The following is a 26,407-nucleotide window of genomic DNA, read 5'->3' as shown; positions in this document are numbered from 1 at the left end:
GAAACAATAAAAGTCCATGCAATTTACTGCTGGTTTAATGAAACATATTCACACTGAAGAAACACTTCTTCTTTTCTCTTACCGGCTCCCCTCACTTTATTACACAATCTTCTGTGCCTGTGTCATTAAATCCACCAACTTTCTGGACCATAGCCTCTACAGACATCTTCCCTTGGTTAATGAATATCTTCCAGACAACATTCATTTTATTGACATCCATAAAAGTCCAGGGTTATTTGCCTTGCAAAAGTTAGATTTTATTGGCTATGTATGCTTCAGTTAGTTAATTAAGAAGTAACCAGCAACAGCCTTGGCTTATCTTGATTTTGAGAACTTTGTCTGGGTCAATTTCCAGTGCTTTAACACGTCAGTTTAGCATGATTTTTTTTTCCTGCACATTTTCCCACAGCGTAAAACAATGGCTAAAAACCATTTGCCATTATTTCTTTTTTATTCTAGTTATGCCTGAAGGTTCATACTCAACTGTGCATCTCATAAGTCTTCCAATGCCATGACATAAGTCCATGCTTTCCAGAAACTCACAATAAAAAAAAGTTGAAGCAAAAATTATATTATTAATGAAACATTGACTGATAAGGTGACCTACTCATAAATAAAATTTAAAGCCTGTAGAAAAGCCAGAGAACTCAGAAAAAGTTTGAGGGGTTTTCTTCTAGTTTCTATGTAAATAGACATCAAATATTAAATGGATTTTAAATGCTGTAAAGAAAGTTCATAATGCTGTATCTAGAAAACAGCAAGCATGTTTTAGGCATTAAGTATAATTTGTTTGGTGAGGTTTTTTCCTCCCATATTGGGTTTATTCACACCTCTGAGTATTCACATATTGATGATCAAACAAGCCTAGTAACAAAGCTCTGCCTTATTGAGTTTTCATGGTGTTCATTCAGTGACAAGAGGCCGAACTAAACATTCATTTTTGATGGCTGCTCATGATTACTGTATGATGTCATTGCAGGCCTCCAGAAGGCTCACTCCTCTCCTTCAGGTGCAGTGCAGGTGATTAGCAGGACTGGGATTTTTGCATCAGCCAGGGGCCAGGGCCAGTGTGTGAAGACAGAAAACCAGGGATGCTTGCTAGCCAACCTACAGTGAGACACAACAAATACTCATGCAGGATGAGCGTTGATCTCTTCATCCAGTGTTTACAAAGGGCACAGGTGAACAGGAAAATATTTGTAATTCAAAAATGTTTTCTAACTGTGCAGAAGAAAAACTCTTGGATCTGCACATTTTTAGCAGCTTTTCTTTTTGTAACTCCCATCCATATGTGAAATGAAGGGCCATTTTCTATCTGTATAAAGATATGGAGTATTTGCCTGTTAGGCAGGTGACCCTTTTGCAGATACTTCTTGAACAAGGGTATTATATACTGCACTAAATCCTTCATACTTTGCAGAGAGTGATCTGTTTACAATACAGATTTTGTACAAGGCTCATGGAGTGAAAGCAGAGGACATGGGACACATTCAAAGCCCTCCTCTAAAACACACAGTCCATGGTATTCTGTGCTGTCCCTACAGCACCATCTTCCCTGGCCCATTTTATCCTGATGATCTTTGCAATGTAGAGAAAGAATCCAAAGGTTTTCATTATATCAATCTTTTTTCTTCTTATTACCTCTTTATAAGAAAAAAGTACATTTGCTGACCAAAATCAAAGATCTCCATGCCTCTCCTCCTTGACTTGCTTTTGGAAAGAGGGAATAAAATCAAACAATGGATTTTCTTGCCTATTTTATATTACTCAAATTTAGAATATTTTGTTGAAATACTGCTCTGAACAGGAAGCCTCTCCCTGTCCCTGAGGGCATTTGTGATGCATTGATATACATGCTAAAGAAAGATTTGTGTTCCACATGGACCACGGCTTCAGAAATAGCAGCATCTCTGCAGTACAAAAGGTGCATTGCTCAGAGGGAATGTTCTGCAGTCAATCTGATGACTTCTGTGACCTTTTTCAACGAGATGAGGAAGATCATAAGACCTATGCATTGCCCTCTTGGTCCCCAGCCTCAGAGCTGTCAATGCCTTGGTGAAAGTTGTAGCTGCACATACTTCCCTTGTAGCAGTTGCTATCTGACACAAAAGATGACTTTGAAGACAGAGCCAGGCCAGCCACAGTGCCAAATCAGCACAGGGCTGAATAAAATTTTAGTTTGACAGCGATGTTCTGATAATTACAATGATTAAAGTATTTCCTGAATTTATCATTAGAACAAGTATGTCTAAAAATAATGATTCCTGCATGCAGTGGCCCAGAATTTTAAAAGATAAGATAAAAATCCCAACGATCATTGATTGTGCATGGAGAGTGAAAGCTGTTTAATGTCTAGGAAGAGCAGCTAAGACATCTGGGTTGTTTTCTAAGCTCTGCCACAGATTTTTACATCTCCTGGGGCTGGCTACTTAAATTGTAGAAAACTGCTCAGCAGCTGTAGCCTGCAGCATGCTTTGGAGCCCTGGACCTCCAGTCACTAAGAATGGGGATCCAGCTGGGACACACTGGGGCTGTCTTGTGGCCTTCAGGGGAAGAGGAGATTTCATTGTCCCACACAGCTTGGAGTGAAAGCAAAGAGATCATCCAGGCACAGTGTGCCTAAGCTTCTCCAGCACTGACCTCACTCAAGAATGCAAGGATAGAGGAGAGGAAAGATGGGAATGGCAAGATGGAAAAAAAAAAAATATATATATATATAAAGAAGGAAATATGGGAAAACCTCCACCTCCAGTAGGTCCTAAAGCACTTAAAATCTTCACATTAAATTACTGTAAAAATGCAAAGAATGATTGTCTCCATATACATGTGGTGTCTTTGTGGGTTAATGCTAAGGGAAGAATGTGTTGGCTGAAACACATCAGGAACCAATGCTAAAGAGCAGCGTGCCTAATTTGTGAAGCTGAAAAATATAATAAGAAATAATACACCTTCAGAAAATTCCCTTCCTTCAGTTGCTTGCCTAAACTGTGCCCCCTAAACCTGTACAGAGGTCTGAATAGTGTCTTGGATTCTGACATTTCCAAACTTTTAACTGACAGACAGCAGAAATGCCACTGGAAAAAGAAGCCTCAACAGATGAGAGAGGAATATGGGCAATCAGGCCTTCACCCTGGCACATTTCCCCAGGGAAACAGGCTCAGCAAAGTCAGAAATATTGCTTGAGCAGGGTCTAAGACCCCAGTGCAGACAGCATTTAAACAGGTGCTTTTGATTGGAACAAGAGTTGACCAGATACTTAAGTGCAGTTTGATGAACTGATGTTTGATGAATGATTGCAGACGACTTTTACATTATTCAGTTCAAAGCTGTTTTTAAAGACCCTTCACTTCAATGTTTATAATGCTTTCTTCTAGAAACATCATTATTCAATCTAAACCTTTTTTTTTCTTTTTTTTTTTTTTTTACAGTGGCATTAACTCCTGAAATTAAATTAATTAGTTGCTAATTTTCACTCTGTAAAAATGTGTTGACACAAAGAGTACAATAAACAGTGGTTGGGTCAGATAAATAGTGAAGCATTTACCTGACCCCAAGCCATTATTATAATTAGCTTCCTCTGACACATTACAGTGTGTTCAATCTACCACTCACCAAACATCCAAAAGGACATCCACACAACAGCACCAGTTCACAGTTCCTGCTGTACTGAGAAGTGCTTTCTGTCCCATAAACACCATAGCAGAACACAGTGTTAAGTCTTTCCAAGGCTTTAAGCATTGTGGGAATGGCTGTTCTTTCCAGTTTTACTGTTTTTCTATTTTTTTTTTTTTTTTTTTTTTTGAGCATCCTTTTACAAGAGAGTTGGACATTCAATTTTCTGTCAGAACAAAGAAAAAATCTTCAACGCCTCAGGAGCAACAACAGCCTACAAATATCCAGCACTCATACAGAACTGCACCCACAGTGGAATCCTACAAGCCAACTGTGTATCGTGCTTATTGCCCTTTGTCATGAATTTCCTCCTATTTGAATATCTGGCAGTATTATGGGTGAAAAAAAAAAAGATTCAATTTAAAGAAGATTATCAGCTGTTCTGAGTTTTTGAGTCAAATGCCAGATCTTTCCAGTTTTCACTCTAAAATACAAACAGGTTATTTTTATAATCTGAAGAATTCTGGATTGCTTTTTTATCTTTTTTTAAACAAAGAAATACATGATGTCATGGACAAACAAATATTGTGTTAGTTTGTTTCTAATAACGGACACATTTTTTAAAGTAAGGATAACAGGAAAAAAACAAGATAAAAGGAAAAAAAGATGAAGTTAGTGTTGAATGAATTAATAGCAGGCAGGTGGCTGGGTGGGTGTCATGGCAGATAAACACTGAGATGAAGCCAAGGTAATTATAATTATAATCTGGCTAGTAATGCTGTCAGCTGAGGGTGTATAAAAACCTCGGTAAGTTAATACAGAGATGATCAGATCAACCTCCTTCCTGCCTGATCCCACAAAACACAATCTCATATATTCAAACTGACATTTTATGCATTTTTATTTTCTGAGTATTTCATGTATGTTTTAAGAGAGTATATTTTAAGAGAGCTATTGTGTTGTAACCAGAGCTTAACCAACTTTCCACTCTCCTCATGAAATCCTGGAAAACATGAGTATGTAATCAGCTGAGTCTCTCCTGACCTCCATGTTTTGCTGGACAGAATTCACCACTTTCTCTCATTCTCTTTCGCAGCCTTTCTCTCCCCACTGTGCTATTCACGGGGGTATAAAATGCTCAGCAAACAGAAGTCAATGGCAGATGTGTCGGCAGAACTTCTTTCTGCAATTTTACTAAATGGATGTAGTCCATAAAAGCAGCCTTAATTAATGGAAACATTTTAAAGGCACTTTTAATAAGCCGGGAAAACAGGAGTTGCCAATAGCAAACTTGATTAACAAAGAATGTTTAAAAATTATGCTCCTGAAGGTGACAAACGATTTGTGGGGGGTTGACCTTTTCTGAGTGCCAGGTGCCCACCAAAGCTGCTTTATCACTGCCCTCCTCAGCTGGGAAGAGGAGAGAAAGTATAATGAAAGACTCATGGGTCAAGACAAGGGCAGGGAGAGATTACTCACCAGTGACCATCACTGGTGAAACAGACTGCACTTGGGGAAATTAGTTTAATTTATTACAAATCAAACCACAGAGAAATGAACCCGTATCTCATAACACCTTTCCCCCAACCTTCCTTTTTCCCCAGGATCAGCTTCTCTCCTTATTTCTCTGCCTCCTCCATCCCAACAGCATAGGGGGAGGGTGAATGGGGCTGTGATCATCACAGGGTGTCCTTTCAGGCCCTTCCTCATCAGCAGAAGGACTCCTCACACTCTTCCACTGCTCCAGCATGAGGTCCACCCCACAGAAGACAGTCCCCACAAACTTCTCCAACATGACTCTTTCCCATGTGCTACAGTTCTTTATGAACTACTCCAGCATGGCTCCCTTTCATGGGGTGCACTCCTGCAGCAACAGGCTGCACCAGACTGTACCCACAGGGTCCTGAGTCCTGCCAGCAAACCTGTTCCAAAATGAACTCCTCTCTCCACAGGGACATAGGTCCTGGCAGGAGTCTGCCCCAGAGCAGGATTCCCATGGGGTCACAACCTCCTTCACACCTTCTCCTCCACAGGCTGCAGTTGGATCTGTGCTCCATCCTGAACCCCCACGGGCTGCAGTTGGATCCGTGCTCCATCCTGAGCCCCCATGGCTGCAGTTGGATTTGTGCTCCATCCTGAGCCCCCATGGCTGCAGTTGGATCCATGCTCCATCCTGAGCCCCCATGGCTGCAGTTGGATCTGTGCTCCATCCTGAGCCCCCATGGCTGCAGTTGGATCTGTGCTCCATCCTGAACCCCCACAGGCTGCAGTTGGATCCGTGCTCCATCCTGAGCCCCCATGGCTGCTGTTGGATCCATGCTCCATCCTGAGCCCCCACGGGCTGCAGTTGGATCTGTGCTCCATCCTGAGCCCCCATGGCTGCTGTTGGATCCGTGCTCCATCCTGAGCCCCCATGGCTGCTGTTGGATCCGTGCTCCATCCTGAGCCCCCATGGCTGCAGGGGCACAGCCTGTCTCACTCAGCTCTGGCACCTAGAGCAGCCTGTCCCCCTCCTTCTGCACTGGCCTTGGGGTATGTTGGGTTGTTCTCCCACATATTCTCACTCCCTCCAGCAACTGTTGCACCCCAGTTTGGTGGGGTTTTCTCCCACTTCTTGATGATGCCATCTGGGCTCAGCCTTGGCCAGCAGTGGGTCTGTCTTGGAGACAGCTGTCATTGGTTCTGCTGGACACAGGGAACCTTCTGGCCACTTCTCACAGAAGCCAACCCTGTAGCCTCCCTCTCTACCAAAACCTTGGCATGCAAATCCAGTACAAAATTTTATGTGAGTAGTATTTTAAAAACAGTATTTCTTTATTCAAATACCTTAAAAATCTTATGGGACTCACGTTTGGGACTGGGCGCGTTTTCTTGAGGGTGAAAGTCAGACAGGACAGGAGCTTTCCTGTTCCTGTGTGACAGGCAGGAAATGCTTTTACTGTGTCTCAAGAGTCTTTTATTATTTAGAGACCTGAACCTGAAAGGTGCTGAGTGCTCTCAGTTCTCATTGACTTCAGTGTCACCCAGTCCTCAATTAGGTTCAATGGGATTTGAGGGAACATCACATCCCAAAGCAGATGTTTACCCCACAGAGCATCTCCTCTAGTGCACCCCAAGTACAGAAACATCAAGGCTGCAGTTTGGATCCATCTTAGATATATGCTTAAGTCTCTCCTTAGCCTAACACTCTTCAGTAGGATTTAACCACATGTCTAAAAATTAGTATGTGTTTAAATACCTTATCTACTTGAAAGAAGATGGCAGACTATTTTGTTTTCCATGAAAGATGTGATAATATGTCCTCTTAAATAATAAGTCATATTTTTTAATGCAAAAAAATACTTAGTAAAATATATTCTCAGCAGATATATAACCTGGACAAACCTCTTGTCATTTTCTAAAGCCATCACAATCCATTTTTGCCAGCATACATTTTGTCTTATTTTGTTGTGACAGGGATTCTCATGGAGAAATTGAATAAGCCCCACGTTCTTGTTGCACCAAAGGAAATGTCTTTCCTTGGGAAAATGCCCCCTCACACACCATCTGACACTGGCTTTCCAATCAAATATAAAAAGCAAAAGCAAACTGTCCCCACCATCTGTGACAAAGTCCCTTTAATTCTTCAAACACTTCTCTGTAAAATGTGGCTATTAGTAATAGCCACACATTTTGCAGCATTTGTATATTAGAACTGTTTTTCTTTCATTCCTGATTGAGACAGAATCATTGTATTATTAACCCAGAGAAGTTCTCTGTGCTTTTTAATTCCAGAATAATGAAACTCATTGGAACTTGGCGGCATTGAGCCTTGCTGACTAATCATTGGCATTGGCTAATGGCAATTTTTAATCAAATCTTATTATTAAATCAGAATATAAAAGATTTAGAAAATGCAAGGTTGCAGCTAGAGGTCATTAGTCATGAGCACAAGAAGTAATCAATACAATTATGGTTGCTGAGATGGTGTGGATGGGCCAGGTGGTGCAGTGTGATAATGCGTTACCCTTTCACCCCGGAGTCCCGCCTGCATCGCAGATAACGGCGAGCCTGCTGCCCCCTCTCCTCTGCTGGGTGCCTGGACGTGCACAAACCATTACAAGTGGGCTAAATTCAATTTCTGGTCATGCTGGTGTGGAGTTATTCCAGATTTATTCTTGTGCCATTGCAAATTTTTTAGCTGTCTCTTTTAAAAATAAGATATTGTTTTGGGTAATAGGGATGAGATGGAAATGCTCATTTCACAATGCCATCAACAGCCTAACCTACTGTTCACTGTAGTGCCAGTATGAAGCAATAAAAATAAAGTCATTGCAGATTTATATTAAAGCTAACGAGTGCAGAGCTGGTTGTTAAGCAGTTTCTTGCAGTTCCTTTCTTTTATGAGAATGTGATACTGAGGTTGCCTCATTTTCTTTGTCTTAAGAATGAATTTAAGAAAGGATCCTCAGGGAAAAAAAAGATAGGGGCTAGGAAAGGCTAAAATTTTGAAACTCTAAGTAGCAGGTAGAGCTAGAAGCAATCTGTGAAAATGCTACACTCTATCCTAAAAATTATTTTATCTCAAAAGGATGAGATGGCACTAGAAAAGTTACAGTACCTGTAAATCTGGCCCTTATGGCAAGCGTTCAAGCAAAAATATTACTATCCATAGACATTTACTTTCCAAAAGACATGTTTTTCTTCATGTCCTTTTGACAAAATGATTGGCTCAACTCCAATCTTAGGCAATTTTTTTAAGGATCTCACACATGCATCTGCCTGGGCGAGGGGTGCTGATCTCCCACCCCTCTCATCAGAGAACATTGAAAAATGCTTGGTTACCAGCAGAGATTGATGTCTGGGGCATTCACATATCAAAAGATATAATTCTCTGAGAATTGCAAGATTTCCCTAAATATTTGTTTTGGAATCCCTTTTCTCTAACAAAAATACCATCAGTTTCAATTTGTGTCGTATTCTTTGCATTCATCTATATATCTGCCCTCTAATGCAAACAAAAGGAAATTCCAACACTGTAAAAATCCTCTGTTCACATGAAGGTGAGATTTCCTTACAAAAACCCAACAGGCCAAAATAAGTAGGCTACTGATTTTTTCTTACTTTTTTGCAAACAGTGAAAATATCTCCTCTTTTATACGTAATGTTTCAGTCTGTGGACCTTCATATATGTATGAATAAGAAATAAAACTTCACACAAGCTAACTAACTACCAACCATACAGACATAATTGCTTTTGGAAATATTGTACTTGAAGACATTTTCATGTCAGCTGTATGTGTTTGAGTATCATCATAGCATGGTGTTTACACCAGATTAATACCATATGCTGTGTGGGAATTATGTCAGGTTATAAATGGAAATACAGTATAATATCTGAAATTCAGGAGTGCTTTAGAATCTGATTTCTGTTAAAGTGCTGCTATTCTAGAAGAACATAAGTTTGAATAACATTATTTTTGATTTACACCAGTATAGCGTGGATAGAACCCCATTCCAGCTGCCTTAAATTTTGTTAAACAAGTGTTAAAATTACCACCAATTAAAACTGTTTCTACATACTGCCAGTGGATTCATGACCTCATTAAGGCAGCCAGGAGTGCTGCCACAGAATCATGGTGAGACCTCAGATCTGATAAGAATCATTTTTCTAGCTTTTCTTCTCCCAAAATGATGCCACCCTCCCATGTCTCCTCTAGGCCTCTTGTGAGTCCTGTCAACACATTTCAGCTCAAAGCTGAAAGCACTTCTTTAATCTGCATTTTACTCACTGCCTATGTAATTTAACAGTTGTCGAGCAGGTCAGGAATAGGAATAAAAGTACAAAAATACAAAAGTGGGGAAAGATGAGGGGTGTTCGGAACACTGCAGAATGGAGCCTAAACAAAAAGCAGTTTAAAACGGAAAAGAAAAGCAAATTAAGGAGCAGGGCCAGAGTACCAAAGCCAGTAAAATCCAAGAGAGCTTTCCACTGATTTTAATCAGACCCCCTGGGAATGACAGAGAGGAAAATAATGAAGGACGTTGAGAGAGGTGGCATCATTACGGTGAAAGGGCTTAGCAAAAGGAGCACGGGTGCTGACAGCAAGCGAGGGTTTACCAAGGGAGCACCTTCCCACAGTGCTGAGGAAGAGGCAGCAGGTCCTTCCTGGGCTGAGCCTCAGCTCAGGAGGCAAAGTGCCCCATTGGGGCAGCACGGTGCCCCAGCCTGCGCCGCTCTCCGTGGGGCTCGTTACCCGCGACACAGCACGGGGAGCTCCCAGAGACTGGGGCAGCACAGGGGCACAGCAGCTGGGTCACCCCCCCTCTCTGCAGACCTCACCCACCTCTGTTTCACACTCAGGCTGCTCAAAATTAGCCAAACACCTGACCCACTGGATAGCTTCTTAAATTCGCACTCGACCTCTGAGCAGATCATATCACTCAGGTCAGCAGATTGCAAGAAAACCAGAAATGTCCCTGAATTTAAGTAATATTGTATTATTAAATGTACAACGTTCTGTGAGAAGCTTTCAGAAAATCACAGTATCTGAGATCACAAAAATAAAGGGTGCATTCATTCCTCAGAAAACTAAATTCAGGTCTAAAAACGATCTTTATTTTAGGGTGGATATGCATGGTAGCATCACAATTTCTCACATGAAGACTAAAGTACCTCCTAGATATTTCATGGAATGTTTTCTGTGTGCTGCAGTAAGTTCTCCCATGCATTTTCCACTAAAACATATTCATGTTATTCATTTAAATGTTATTTAACTCTCTTAGGGATGACAGATTGCCATTTTGATTAAAAATTTAAGGGTTTGCAGTGATTTGACCCTGATTCATACACTGAGTAGGACGTGATATCTTTTGTGCTAATCTAGTTCCAAGCAGATTTAAATATATATATATATTTATATATATATATATATATATATATAAACATATATATATATATAAAACTATGTTGGAGGATTGAATGTAGAAGGGCAGCATTAACTCTGTCTTTACATGGGACCTATTAATATGAAAATTATTCTAATATGATTAACAGCTCCTCTTAACACCAAAGAGAGTGAGTCTTGAGAGATTATTCTGCAAGATGATAACGTTTCCCTATCCAGTTTGTAACCCTAGGGAAAAGTGAAAAAATATGGATTTTGACTTGAACAATAATGAAATGGTAAGTGATATAGCTTTGCTGTCTTATAATGACTGTATTAATTTGCAAGCTGTAGTGCTAAACCAGAATAGAGGTGCTCGAGGAGATATGCCTGTTATCTAGGCAACAGTTAATATGATGAAAATGCTATTTAGAAGCAGCTCCATATTTTTATCATAAATACAACTTTAATTCCTTGTGAGTCTCCATAAAGTCCTGGTAGAATGTAATAAATGCAACATAATCTAAAAGAGAAGACTGTCATTTATAACCATTCCCGATATTAGTTATGGATCTTTTAAAGTTTAAAAGCACTTTCTGTAAGAGGATCTGTCCTATATATTCCATCCCATATCACTTCCCCAGTTTAGAAAAATGACTCAGCTGTGATAAAGAGATTCAATTTTTACCTTTTGCTTGCTTTTTTGAGTTAGCATGGCAGACCTTATCTATTAATTTGCCAGGGAGAATTTCTCTTCAATGATGCTCTTTTCCCCAAAAGTGAAAGTCTTTTAAATTTTAATTTTAGTGTGGGAGGAAGTACTCCACAAGCAAATGACAAAATGGAACTATATACAGACTGATGTTTTATCACCTTTCATCAGGCTGAAAGTGCAAAGCTTCTGTGAATGCAATTCTCTTACAATTGTCAGAATTTTACATTACTGATATTTATATATGACTGAGCTGAATAAGCCTTTTTATTCACTGGTGAGGCTGTCCTGTACAGATTTCATGTAATGTTTACTGAAACTGAACTTAATTTGACAAGACCATAAACCACAGCTATTTTTTCTGTGACAATAGCCTAACTTCAGCTTTTGGGAAACAATATTTTTAAAGGTTCCTGGAAGTCAGCATAATGATCTGAGAGCTGAACCAAGCAATAAACACAGGGTCATAACGAGTAACATACAATTACACAATATGCAGTTCAGACCTCAGTCAGAGCCTCTCTTGCCTGGATTTTGTGAGGAACTCATGTTTTGTCTCATCTCTCCTTGTATCACAGTGCAAATATGCTGGCAAATTCTGCACACCCCTTTGGGAGCAGACAAAGTGATGAGGCAGGATGAGAAGGAGCAGTGGCCTCTGCGTGCTGCAGTCCATCAGTCTTTGTATGGTGCTGCAAAGGGCTGCTCTCCTTCACAAGCCACTGAAACTCCAAGTGTTTCACCCCTGAGCATCCATTTTACAGTAGTATCTAACATAAGCTAACAGTCTGATGTTCATAAAGGGAGAGGATTCAAGACAGCATTGATAGATGTTTGCTCTTACCTGGCTGCATAAAACACAATCAGTTTGGGGTTTTTTCTCGGTTTTCTTATGGACTGCTGAATGAACTTTGGGCCTAGAATATAGTTCAGCAGCTGCATGTTCCTCATGAGACAGATGTACAACAGGCAGAAGAATGTGATGTTGCTACAAACTTTGTAGGCAAGTGTGATGTTTCCAAATATTTAGTGGTACAATGGAGTTACCTGAGGATCCTCAGGGATGGGGAAAACTTAAATCTTTCTGGATCAGGGAAAAGAAACTCTGCTTTTCAAGGAAGGATTGGCTGTTCTAATTCTGCTTAAAGTAAAGAGAAAGTTAGGGTTGATTTTTTCAGGCCATGTCTGCTGAAGTTTACCTGTGCAGTAAATTATCCAGTATTTTCTTCATGAGACAGTGCCATCAAAAGGTTCTGTGACATATTGAAGCAGACTTCCATCTGTGAAGGAGAAAATAAGGGAAAAAGAAGTATGGGAAATGTATTAAAATGTATTCTGTTTAGGTTTTCTTCATCAGCTATAAAGCACCTCAAACTGTTCATCAGCCAAACCAGCAGCTGATTTATTATAAATGAGAATGGGAATATTATGAGACAGTATTCTTTCTGCTTACCATCCACATAAGCAGCTGCTCTAACAAGAAGTTGTCTTTCTTTCTTTCTCTGCATTGTACATGTTGATGTGATAGCCACAGATTTCTGTGTTACTAAACACAAAAGCCTTCACTGCCTTCTCCTGAGACAGAACTGACAGAAATTTATTGGGAATCTGAAGGATATTCTCCCCACACTGGTATTTTCCTTTAAACACTCTCATTTCAGGGGAGCAGGAAGGAAGTTCTTTTATTCAGCTTTGGTGTGCACAAAGTCTCAGTTTCTGTGCAGATTGCAGGATGTTATGGCATTGTCTATGTCAATATTGTCTGAGTGCATTCTTAAGCCCTGTAGCTCTGAGCAGGTAGGATTCTGTCTGTACCTAAATGATAAGACTGCATCTGCTATAAATATAATAACATCATCCACACACACATACAGATGGCTACAAAAGAGTAATGAGACATCTTGTTTTGCCAAATATACAACCTAATGAAAGAAATCAGAGACTGCTTTTTACCTCTTGAGACTTTTAATCTTTAAACATTTGAGTTCAAGTTCCTCTTGGCTCTGAGAATATACAGCTTTTTATAATATTATTTTGTTCTTCCTTCCCTCACTAAAATCTTAGTGCATGATTTAATTACAAATAAGAATCTTGGCACAGGTTTCAATTTAAAGAGAATTTACTTTTCTGCTAAATTTATTTCTTTTCTTCAGTGAAGGGACAAGGACAAGTTTAAATTACAACAGGGAACACAATCATCCCATAAAGGTTTGGAAAAGCCCTCATTTTCTTCTAAAGCTTAAAATACTTTTCAAAAACTCACTCCCATCAAGGCTCTTTCAGCATAGCTATTAAAAATAAGTGACCATTTGCATTTAGGTTTATGCAAAAAGAATCCATTGTCATTTAAGTCTACTGCCAATTTCTCAGCTGGTATAAATCACCATTTTTCCAGCTTAGTGAAGTAAAACTGCTGTACATCCAGTCCAGGATCTGGCTCCTGTTTTCTATTAACTCAGATAAAGGGTATCTGGATGAAATTCTCTAGCCTGTGTTTTACAGGTAGTTAGACTCCAAGCTCTAATGATTTCTCTTCTGCCTTTGCAACCTATGAATCTAATGAAAATTATGTGAATGTATCAAGGGGAAAATATACCTGTTTACTGCACAAAATTCTTGTGCCTCATTTCACAAGATGTGGAAAACTGGCTATTTCTTAAGCCAGGATTTCTTTTTGCAGTATTGATAATTATATTAAAAACAGTAATTAGCACATGAAATTAATAAATCTTTTGCTTCTTCATTTACACCAGTTTCCCATATTGTATTAGTAACCACACATTAGCTAATCAGCAGGTTGGGAGGGAAAGCTGCCAAAAGCAGATCTGATAATTGGCAGCAGTCAAACAATCATAGCAGGAAACTTTACACTTCCTGCGGACAAGGCTACTGGTGGAGACAATGCTGAGATACAACATTAGGGGAAAAAAAACTAGTATGTTTAGTTCTTTCATGTTTCATTATCTCTTGTAAAATTGGATTCACTTATCACAGGGAGACACAGGTGTTTTGCACAGAAACTATCTATGTAGATAACCATTTTAGGTTAAGGAAAACTTGGTAATCTAGTGATCACCTAGAAACATTCACAGATTTGTCCCCTGCCAAATTTTACAAGCCATTTAAAACACAGTTCTATCTCTCTAAGTCCATATGTGGTACAGTTATTACTGTAATAAGTGATCACTTGACACATTTCACTGACCAACATTGCCCCGAGATAAATATCAACAAATGCATCCTCCAGCAAGGAAATTTAGACACACATCAGACCAAATCCAATACTTTAGATGCCTCAGATAGTATTTAATTCAAGATTCTAATTTTTCCTTCATCTATTGCTTAGCCTTGCACCATCTGAAGTTCTACAAGTGTTAAGACTAAAGTTTCCCTAGTCATCTCAGTGATTCTCCTTCTAGACATAGAAACACTTCAATTTTCCAGTATAAAGAACCCCGGAATCCAAAATAGCTTTGACTTCAAGCATTATCCACAGCTTGGCATCCTTAATTTATCTTTTTCCTGAAGGCATTCTTCTTGCTTATGTTTTACATCAAATATGCCCAAGATTAAATACAGCAATAGTATCTCAGAAAAGCAGAGCTGAAGAACTCCCACTTCTGCTTATACATAGGTGACTTGGTCCCTCTGGGCCACCACTCTGTAAGTGTCTTTTACAAGGAGGAACATTTCCCACAGGAAAACATCAGATTTCCTTACTGCAAAACGGCCTATATCTGGATGAGCAGGACAATTCCATGAATTGCACTACAGGCTTTGACAGAAATAACTGGTATATATTCACTATATAAAGCAAAGGGGTAGGAGAAGGCACAAGAATATGAACCTTAAGACTTAGCTTCCCATATCTTAATACACATAGTGCCCACATACCTACAAGGCTGTTATTTATCCCTTGGCACTAGCAGTTTCTAACATTTTCCCTACTACTCAGAGCTAATCAGTGCCTTTCCTTAAAGCCCCCCTATGTCATTCTGTCAAATTAGGGACCAAACCCTAACAAATTTCTGAATGTGCAAGGAACCAATCTCTTTAGTCATCTTTTATCTTTCCAAAGAAAAAACATGTAATTTCATTAAACAAATGGGGAGTGGGAAGGCTGAAAAAAAATACTGAACTTAAACTCATAGCAAAAAACAGAATGAAAGAACTCCAAATGCTAATGGTACTAGGTCATACATCTGGTCTGCCTAAACCCATCTGCCCTATTCACTGTTTTTATTGTCTTTTACATTGGTTTTGGGCTGTGTTGCTTGTCCATGCATATACAGAGTTCTCATCTGCAGCAGTTTTCCAACAGGGGAAAAAAATAAACAAACCCAAATCAATATAAACTAATGACAGAGAACTAACACCCAAAGAACAGTCAGTGCACTGCACTGATTTTCAAGTACCTTGAGATGATAAAGCTTTGAATAAAATATGAGGAGTCCACTGAGATGTAAAAAAAGAGACATACAGAGTAGGAGCAAGAAGAGCAAGATCCAGTCCTATCTTTGAAACCAGACTGCCTTTGATGACAGTGAGGGTATATACACTCCTTGGAAGGTGTGAGTTTTGGGAAGAGATTTGTAATACTTCTGCTATGTAGGAATATGCTCACCATCTGCTCAAGTCTGTTGAATTTTGCCTCTAAGATTTCCTTTACAGATCTAAGATGGATTTCTTTGGCCAGCAGATACTAGGACTGCACATCCTACCCTCACCTGTGGTATCTCAAATATATGGAAAATGAGTCCACAAATATGCACTGCTTCCTCCTACTAAGTGCTGAATACTTTAAGCTCTCAAGGATAACAGGACTTGATATTGACATTACTACCAAGTAACAAAATCAGAAGGAAAATGAAGGGCAAAATGCCATCCTTGAGGTAATCCCTAATCTCAAAAAAAAAAAAAAAAAAATCTCAGCAAGCTTTGCTTTTACTTTCAGTGCAAGCAGATCAGGACCCTCTGGTAAACCTTGTGTTTTGTGGATTAAATGTTCACATTTCCAAGGTCGCACAGCAAAAGGGAATGATAGCTTTTCCCTACAAATTTCAGATTTACCATTTAATTAATTGACTTTGGCAGTTGGCACACAACCTTTTAAAAAAAAATTCTGAAATGTCAGCCTTGAACACGGAAAAAAATAATTTGATGAATTTAATCTAAGTGCCAACCAAAGCACAAATGTTCCCTGTGGACCCGTTACAACACTGGAGTTCACAACTGATTGCTTGGGAATGAGCAAACTAATGCAGCAAAATATTTACTAGCTAAGTAGATGTAGTTTAATATATACACTCTACTTGCCAGATATTTATACCTGTATCCTGTAAAATGCTGAAATTTTCAGACTTGTTAAATTAATTAATTTGATTAAGGTAAATAAATAGAAATACAGGTTGCTCTTTTCCCAAACAAGAAGTTTCTGTGACTGAGGGTATTCATTTATTATTTCTTTTTATGCTGTTTGGTTGTTTTACAAATGTAAGAAACCACCAAAAAAAAAAAAAAATTGTTCTCCTCCTTACTCTACATACTTTTCATGTAAATTAAATATAGTTTACTAGATAGTCTTCAGAAATGAACTTCAGGTACCATCTGTATGTTTTTCTGGCACTATTTATTTGCAATTAACCAGGGCCTTATGTTTTATCCTCTATAACTTAGAGTCTTAAATCCTGGAGGAGGTAAGTTTAGCAGAAGGGAATATTGAATAGCATCAGGCTTTCTAATGAGCAAACCCTATGCCACTATTCCATATTTAAACCATTGTGACTGAGAAAGACTGTTCTTCCTAGGTAAAAAATGTCTTGGCAAAAAAAAAAAAAAAAAAAGAAGAAAAAAAAATTTAAAAAACCCCAACCTAGTTTTAATAGCACCTGCAAGTGCAAATTAAACTATTTGTAACGATTCATTAAACTTGATGGCTCAGATACTACACCAGTGAGAACAAGCTCCACTGATTCCGCCAGAACACAACGACTTAACTGATTACTGAGACACTGTAGCAATTTACCCCAATGACTCAAGGTGTCCAGTCACAAAAACAACCTTCTCATCCTGCAGAGCTTCTCCTGAGGTCAGTGTTTAAAAAGCAGAACCTGTAAGAGAACAAATATTCATGAGGCACCAGAAACTTTATTGATGCTGAAAACCGTTTCTTCTTCTCTTCTTTCAACCCACCACACTCATCCCACTCCACCCACAGAAACCACACATCTTGAAACTTGCAGATGCACTCATCTATCAGCAGAGACACACAGCTTTGGGAGAACATTTGAGCAAAATGTGGCAGGCTCAGAAAAATCCCTTTATTCATAAAATCACCCTAATTATCTGTGTGCAGCTTCCCATAAGAGAAGTAGTAGTCAAAGATGCAGCAATGAGGCAGAGCTATGAGCCATACCAACATTTTCCAGAAAGAAAGAGGCAGAAAACACAGACAACTGCATCACCTATTAACTAAATCACTCCACTTCTGAACATGGAGCTAAAACAAGGAGGCAGCAAATAGTTTGTCACAATGTGGCACACCCCAGTTCATAGCACTGCTTTCACTAATGGTATTTCAGTGTCCTAAATGCTGAGTGTTAGGTTCTTTAGCACCTTTCCCAGAAACACCCACACGTGATGGTAAGATTGGTGGAAACTACTTGTGATGCTGAAAATACAAACTTTCATCCCAGACATTGGTCACATTCTCCTAAGCTGAGTGAAATTCTCTGAAACCTTATAGTATGCAACTACATCTGTGTGAGAGCATGTATAAAAGCAAGTGAGGGAGTGGGTGGGGAAAATATGTGTGGTTCAGAACAAATAAAGCAGAAAACCCCATCCTTATCTCTTGCCATGCACAAGGAAAGTCTATTTGTGTCAGTGCAAGTAATCCTGAAGCAAACAAACAAGACAAGAAGGAGTAAATGACCATGTTTCCCTCCAGTTTTGTTTTTTTTTATATCATCCCTGAACATTGGTATCAACACATTAAGGAGAGGGAACTGGTGAATTTTCCAAGCAGGACAACATGAATAAACATCAACATAAAACAGGGAGCTAAGAAGTGATGAGGATTACTAAAATTGGACTGCCTGGTTAAATTAAATCAGGATGGGGGGAAAAAAAGGTACCCAACCACAAAATACTGAACTCTCCATTTCATAAAAGTAATTTTACTATTTCTTGGTACAAATTTACTGGAATCAAGCAAGAAACTGTCTGAATTCCCCTCTCTCTTCTCAGGTTCTTTAGCACCAAAGGGCGTGATGAGGAAGCTGTGACTGAGAAGAAGTGGCCCTGATCTGAGCATCCCCCCACTGTGGCCACGGCAACTGCCATCAGCTACCACACACACTCACATGTGGGCTTTGCACATCACACAGGTTACAAAGCAGAACAACAGAAAGGACCCTTCAGCATGAGAACAGCTTTGCTCATGAGACCAAGAGCACGTCCAGCCTTTTATCTCATTTCCAGCAATGGAGCTAAGGAAGGGCAAAAGAACAAGGCAAATATACACCCATAGTTTCTTGGTTGTCTCACTCATCCCTTTGTGATGTGTTGTCAGGACACTCTGATAAGAAGATATTTTAACAGTTCAGAATGGATTTTTATTCTATGAAAATGTTTAACCTGCTTCCTATGCATGTCTAAACTTCTTTTGCACTCATGAAATAATGAGTTGCATAGCTCAACCATGCACCTGGTATTTGTTTCAAACCTGCCATCCAGTGGTTTACATCTGATGCTTTCTAGGTCCAGTGTTACCAGAAGGGTTAAATAATAATTCTGTGTTCACCTCCCTCCTCCATGATCTCAGGCATTCCCTTCACTTACTCCTTTCATACCAAAGACCCACAGCATATTTTTTCTCCATCTCAAGAAGCTGTTCCACATGCTTGACTACTTCTCTTGCCTTCATCACTGTTGAGCTCTGGGCTGATGGTTTTGGAGATATTCCGAATGATAAGAGCCAGTTCAAAAGCCACTACTGTGTATATAAGGCAAACACCTCTTTACATTTCTAATTACTGAATTGTACCTGACATTTTGTTAGTCAGTCAGCATCATCATGCTCCTCTGCAATTCTTTCCAACATATATTTTTTCTAATAGCTTTATATTACTTGAAAACTATGCTATTTCAATATTCCTTTTGCCAGATCTTTTACTGACTATCTCTTGCTTATGTCTTTGAGGGACTTCACTGATGATTTTCTGTTGGAAAAGCTGACTGTTTATTCTTATGCTTTTAATTAGTCCTTATGGAGAAGCAGTGATGCAGAAGAATGCAATTAAATAAATATTAAAAATCAGTCTGTTATAATGAAGAGCTGCAAGTTTCATTATTGGTGCTTCTTGTGGTACCCATGTTACAAGGTTCACAAAATAAAAGTTCTTCCTAAAACACTCCACACCACTGAACTAAGATCTTTGATCACGCAGCTATGTCATAAAGTTAAAAATAATATATTTTAGTTAAGAACCCTTCATTAAAGACCTCATTAATAGCTCTGGAAAGGTTTTTGTATAGGAATACTTTGTCAGTTTTCCACAGAAAAATCCACTTCTTCTGGAAATAAAATATTCTGGAAAAAAAAAAGTCTCCCAAACCCAAAGTGCTTAAACTTGTAAAAGGTGGCATGGTGATGACTAATAGCAGTTATATATGATTTGCCTTATTCTCTTCTCTCTGGGCAGGGCACTCTGGCTAGGTACTAAGATGTTATTTCTCAGTGTGCATCCTAACTTGCCCTTCAAAAATAGCTGCAAGATACATGTAGAAAAACTCAATCATCTCCCATTATTTTCAATCCTTGTGCTGTTTAATTTATTATTATTATTATTAATAATAATAATAATAAATAATTTTTCTTGAGCTGAGTAATTTTGGAATTCAGAAGAAACCTAATATCTGGGCTTCAAATGCTATCAAGCAGTTTAACAAATAATTTAGATGCACACTTTTTAGAAATTCTAGATGTCCTTTTTCCCTTCTACAGGAAGTGCTGGTTATTACCCAGCTCTTTTCAATTGCAGAATATTGGTGATTATTGATTATTGAAAATTATCAGATTCCTTTTGAGGCATTATATGATCAATAAGATGCATTGGCAAGCAATAAAATGATACCATAACATAGATTGCATTTAAACAAAAATTTGTAAATGCAGAGGATGTGTATATCTTAACAGGTTGTTTTGTATTTTACAATATCATTATTCTGTTTTTCTTTTCATTTACAAGGCTAATGATCTGTTTTTGCTCTGTATATGATTGCCTGCAAAGGTCCTTGTTCCCTGCAAATGCAAGGATCATACTCTGCAAAAATTATGGTTCTTCTTCCCTTCACATCTAAGTCTTTGAGATGAACCTAGGTGACAGGTAGCTGACCAGAAGTTATCTGGAAGAAGTCAAGTTAAAAAAATTAAAGAAACAGATCTGTGATTTCTGCCCTCTCTATACCTTGTTCTTAATTTTACAGAGAAAAACTGAATTTGTGTTTGTTGGTCGTTCAGTTTTTTCAAGAAACTTTTCTTTTTTATATTGCTGATTTCACAAGATTCTCTTCTGAGTGAGATTTTTTTTCTCCTCTAACATTTGCATGTCTTTTGCCAGAAACAAAAAACAAAAGAGGAAAGGAGACTTGGTCTTTTTGGAGGTAAGGTTTTTCCTTTTGCCATTCAAAGCACGCATATCAGCAGCTCAGTAGAATTCATATTTTCCTAGGCTTTTTGGATTAGTCTTGATCAGAAGTGATCAGAATGAAAAGGCCTGATTATTCATCTGATCATCTATCTCTGAAATATACCAATATATATTTGTGATAGGCTATGAGGTGAAAGTATGGCAATCCTTCCATTTTCCCCTTTGGCCATTAGTCAATTTTTTGACTAATCTTCAAGGTACAGTGACAATCCCTAGGAGCAAGGAAGCCCAGGAGCCATGCATGATGGCTCCCAAAACTCAGGGCAAAATTAATCCAGACAAGAGGTCAGGTTTTGAACACATGGTTTCCTTCTACACATTTTTACCCTAACCATGTATTTTACATTTGCCTTGCCAATGATTTTCCCAAGTTCATGGAAAACCCAATAAAAACATATAACATGTCACTGGAAAGCTTCTGGATGAGATGGGTAACTATCAGTTCCTCCTCCAAGTCTGTCATGTGTGAGATTTACTCAAGAATAAGACTTAATTGGTTGGAGTCTGCATTGCTATCACAGCTGATACATGTGTTTCCAAGATGCTTTTGCCAGACATGCAAGGTCAAGGAGAGAAAAACTGTGTGTAGGTATTGGGCCTAAAAATCCCTTGTGAAAGGCTATTTGTCTATGGCAGATAGATATTCTTTACTTCTGCACATGAAAATGGACAGAACAGACTCTAAATAGTCCAGTCTGGAGGTTCTTTCATAAATATTATTTATGCTGTATTGTTATTGGTTTCTTAAATGGTCCCTTCCATAAAACATTCTTTTAATAGCAAGGACTGGACTCAGCAGAGCAAGCACTTAGTCCCTGCTGCTCCATGGACTTTACTGCCAAACTATAATGCCATTGATCTGTTAAAGACCAACTTTGAAAAGAAGCAGTACCACTTCCTCTTCACAGTAATTTTTAATGAAATGTACTTTTCATGCAGTGATTTAATTTCACTAGGACTAGCTCAGTAAGTAAGGTCAAGACCTTGTAAGAACTACAGAGGCTAATGTTGCTGATCTTAACAAATTAGGTAGAGTGTCACAGCATTACTCCATGTATTAGTTTAGGAGGCAAATAAAATCAGTGCAAGAGATGGAGGATTAGGACATAATATTAAAAGTAGTGTTCCTGTAGTTATATCTAATACAATGTTTGGAGACTTGAACATGCAATTTGGAAATGGAAAGGTACCAATCTCTATTTCCTTTTTGGACTGCAGTGCTTTAGGTGATCTGTCCTTGCATTAGTCTTCCCTATTCCATAGAGGAGCTGTGAGCATTAGCTAATGCCTCCTAAGTGCTTTGAATGCTTATAGCCCTGTGCCTCACAAATATATATATTATGAAATATAATTACATAGTTATTGGAAAACTCCCCAATTGTCTCTTAGAAACAACACAGCACTTACTATACATAGGGAGTGACACATAATGATGAAGTAGTTAAAAAGATACTCTTGCTTCTAGACAGAGCATTTGCATTTTTGGAGAAATTTCTTGTTTCTTTTCAGGGATTGGCATAAGTAGCTTTCAGAAGTGCTAAAAATATCTTTTTATATTAACTAGCTTTCCCTTTCTTTGGACTAAGCACACAGAGGTAAAAAACAGCTTTGATAGCTTCTGAATAATGACACTAAGATTAGAAAATTGCAAATGATAGTATGTTATATGAGCCTATTTTATGTAGTAGTAGGGAACATTCATTACCAAAGAATTAATAAACTCTGAAATTATTAGTATATAAGTTGCCCTTAGGCACAACATATATCCATATTTCACCCAATGATGTCTGCACAGACCCTATAATTTCTGATCAAAGTAGGACAGCTTTTAGGACAGATATGTTTTGAAATCTTAAAATTGCTAAGAATACAACAATACCTTTAAAAAAAAATCTCCTGCAATCTCAAAAGTGCTACATTTTGTGTGAACTTGTCCAGATTAAGCATTCAATCACAGAACCTTGCTATGGCTTTTGTCTGCTAAATTAGAGATTCCCCATGTATTGGAAAACTGTTTCTCTGCTTGGGACTTTGAGACCATGATCAAGTCACCTCTTAACCTTCTCTCAGATAATCTAAGTACACTGATCTTCTTTAATCTCTCAATGTCAGGCAGGATTTTCAGACTTTCAGTTGTTCTTGCTCTTCTTTTCTGCAACCTTTCGAGTTTGCCTTAATCCTTCAGAAGTAAGGATATTCAGCAAAAGGATTACAGGATTCTGGGATAGAAACCCATGGGAAACACCCATAGCTCTGAAGCACCAGTGATAGGAATAGTACTAAAATCAGTGGCCATCTTTTTTTTGCATGGCCTCAGATAAGTTGGGCTGGAAGACTGTTCTTATGCTGGAAATTGAAGAATTCTATTGATCCAGCAGCTGTAAGTAAGAAAAGGCAAAAACTTTCACAGCCAGAGTCACTAGAACTTAGTCTTCAGCAGGAGAATTTATATTTTTGGGACTTTTTCCAGTCTGAATTAGAATCAAACAAATTTTTTTAAAGCTCTGAAGTGTCTATCTAGGAAATTGTGAAGTGTCTAGGAAATTGATTCATCTTTCCTCACACAATTTTATTAAAGATACTAGCTTTTTTTCATTCTTTATTGACTGCATCCCATGACAGCATTTACAAGATCTGTGACTGAGAAAATATCTCTTTAAACTTTACAGATTGTTTTTTCTAAATTAAGTGGATTTCTATTACAGTCAAATATTAGCAGACCAGACTCCAATGACAGGGCAATTGATGGCCAAGAATGCCTATATACATTCAAATTTATACAATATGGTTATGAAGCATTCTGAGTATTTGAAATTCACCAGTTAAACCAAAACCACCTTGCTGATTTAGACAATAGAATGCTATTACACCCAATTTATATATGTGGGGTCTAGCCAAAATTGTACTGTTGCACCAAATTGAAATTACTGGTATGTACATGGAAAAAGAAAACAGAAAGAAGTTTTGAGATCTGTGTACAGGTGATCAAGGGTCCACTTCCTGGTAGTTCTGACATCCTGATAGACAAAATAAATAGCCATATAACTGAAATTATTAATACTGTTATTATCCTTATTCTATCCTATGTAATCTGTAAACTGTTGTCTAGGCTAATTCACCATTGTCCTAATATTTTTTTACTTGTTACTCGAATGTGCATATAAATTGCTCCTAAAAGAGAATAATGCATTGGTGTAAATCAGGTCACATGATGCTCAACAACAGTGAATGGGGGTTTGGGTTTCTATTCATTCTCTCTTCTTTATCCTCTTGTCAGAGCCCATCTGTGGATGCTCAATCACCACCAAAGGGGTTTGGCAGTACCTGTCCTATGCTAATGCCATGCCTTCCACTGTGAGTGAAGAGTCAGGTGAGATGCCAAAAAGATTCATCAGGTATCAATCTTTCTGCTGACATCTTCCTCTTCTTAACCACCTATCCTGTTCTATCCCTGAGAACCAATGCAGAAAACCCAGCCCTCCAGGCCAAATCTTACATAGCAGTATGAGTTCTGCCAATTTAAATTTGTTCTCTGTAAGTCCAGACAGTTCTGTAAGCAATAGAGCAACCAGTCAGCACTTGCTGCCATTTCTCTAAGTGAAGAAATATAAATAATAATAAAAACAATACAGGTGTATAAGTCTTCTGCAAAAAAGTAGCAAGTTTTGTTTTATCCATTTCTCTGGTGGGTATTCTGGGCAGTATGAAACATCTGGGGCAACAAATCCTGGCTTAAAAATACAAAATTCAAAATACAAAATTCAAAATACAGTGGTGCATAGTGTGCCTGTGCACTTAAACACGGCTCTAAGAGAGTTCAAGGTCCCACCTGAGGAAAAGCTGGCTTGGGGTCTTGGCCAAGCTCAGCCTGCATTCAGAGGAAAGCCTGAGCAACTCCTTCGCCCAGTGGGAGCATAACCCAACTTTAAAAAGTAACTCTTAATTTCAGACAGAAGCTCTAATACCCATTCTGTTTCTTATATGTCAGAGACCAGGATAAAAGACAGGAAAAGAAAACTTCTGCTCCCTTTGTCTTTAATGTATTTCTGTTTATCGCTTTGTTGTATCATTTAGTGAGGCAGTTTCAAAGCTCTGTAGGCAGGCTGAATATTAACCATCCACTGCGATCCTCTCACTCACTCCTGGCACAGGTTAATCCCTGTATCATAGGCTGCCACCAGTTTGCTAAGCAGCTTAAAAGGACATGTTGTAACTTTGACAATGACCTGCTAATGGTTTTACATTTCTCAGAAGTATTATGAGCTATCTTTGTCATTTTTATCTTCTAATGAGATCAATAAATTTAGGAAGCAGACATAGATGGTGCAAACTGCAATGCCACAGCCAAGGACGTGGCATGTATAACTGTTAAACTATAAATAATAATGCAGGAACTATAATCAAACCTTGACTTTTACAGAGGGAAATCAAGTTGCAAGTGCCACAGCATTAAAAAAAAAAAAAAAAACTCAACATTTTTTAAGAAAAGTGTAACCCTTTATTTCCTCTTTCATATCATACCATATCAATTCTTTAATTAAAAGCTTCACACTGAGAAGTATGTTTCACTTACTGATTTTTTTTTTCCAGTGGTAAATAGCAGTTCTTGACATTTGAACCCTCTCCCTCTGTCTTTGGTGACTCTCCATGAAATAAGCATGTCAGGTCGAAATTTTTGCACAGCTGCATGACAGATCTTACTGTTTCCTACACATATATCATTAACTCTCCTTCTTCCTTCCAAACAACTATGAAAAGTTGTAGGCTTTAAAAAGGCAGAGATTGCAGGTAGTTTTCAGTGTCAGGGCCACAGCTTTGGGTGACGTGGCAGGGTGATATCAGTTCACTTGTCCCACATGTATGTTTGTGCCTCCCCTGGGGGCTGGGCCATCTCTAAGCAGCATGAATGCCACAGAGGCTCCTTTGCAGAGTCCAAATGGTCCCCAGAGATAGCAAACCATTCTCAATATGTTTGCAAAAGGGATAGCTGCACACAACATCTGAATGGCCTAGGACCAAGGTATCTTTACCTTCCTCTGAGCTTTACACCTGTGGTTATCCTCTCCAGTGCATATCTGGCCCGAACAAACATGAAAATAAACTAACATTCAGTGACCCTAAGACCCATATTTGATTTCACTGTTCTGTAGTTTCCATTGAATGAATCAGAAGTTTAAAGTCAAGCAGCTGTGCCACTAGACATTTCTCCAGTCAGTAACTATGTGCAGAGGAAGGTACAAACTGCATGGCAAAAAAGGTCTCTGGGAACATGTGCCTTCAGGGATGAGTCCCATTCAGAGGAGCACCAAGGTACAAGACAGCTAAATATTTAAATGGTCCTCATTTCTGCAGCATGCAAGCACTTGCCTTGCAGTGGTTGTATTAAAGGCAGAAATATGAAAGTATTATTTTACAGTACATCAGGCTACAGATTCATATATGAATAAAATAGAGTTTGCATTTCTCAGAGCAGGAGTCTGCTTAGCCTACTATTGTTTTTAATT

General features: G+C 38.6%; 1 protein-coding gene across 1 annotated transcript in view; it reads right to left on the bottom strand.

Annotated features, from left to right (window-relative positions):
- Positions 1-17,117: 17,117 nt before the first annotated feature.
- Positions 17,118-26,407, bottom strand: part of LOC306813077 (uncharacterized protein) — a 211,985-nt gene continuing 202,695 nt past the window's right edge. Inside the window, exon 8 of the mRNA XM_079328119.1 lies at positions 17,118-17,300. Coding sequence (XP_079184245.1) covers positions 17,280-17,300 — 21 coding nt within the window. The 3' untranslated portion in view covers positions 17,118-17,279. The remainder of the gene's footprint in view (positions 17,301-26,407) is intronic.

This window comes from Erithacus rubecula (assembly GCF_903797595.1).
Source record: "Erithacus rubecula genome assembly, chromosome: 2".
In the NCBI taxonomy this organism is placed as follows: domain Eukaryota; kingdom Metazoa; phylum Chordata; class Aves; order Passeriformes; family Muscicapidae; genus Erithacus; species Erithacus rubecula.
Note: the sequence above shows the minus strand (reverse complement) of the source record. Positions and strands in the feature narration are given on the sequence as shown.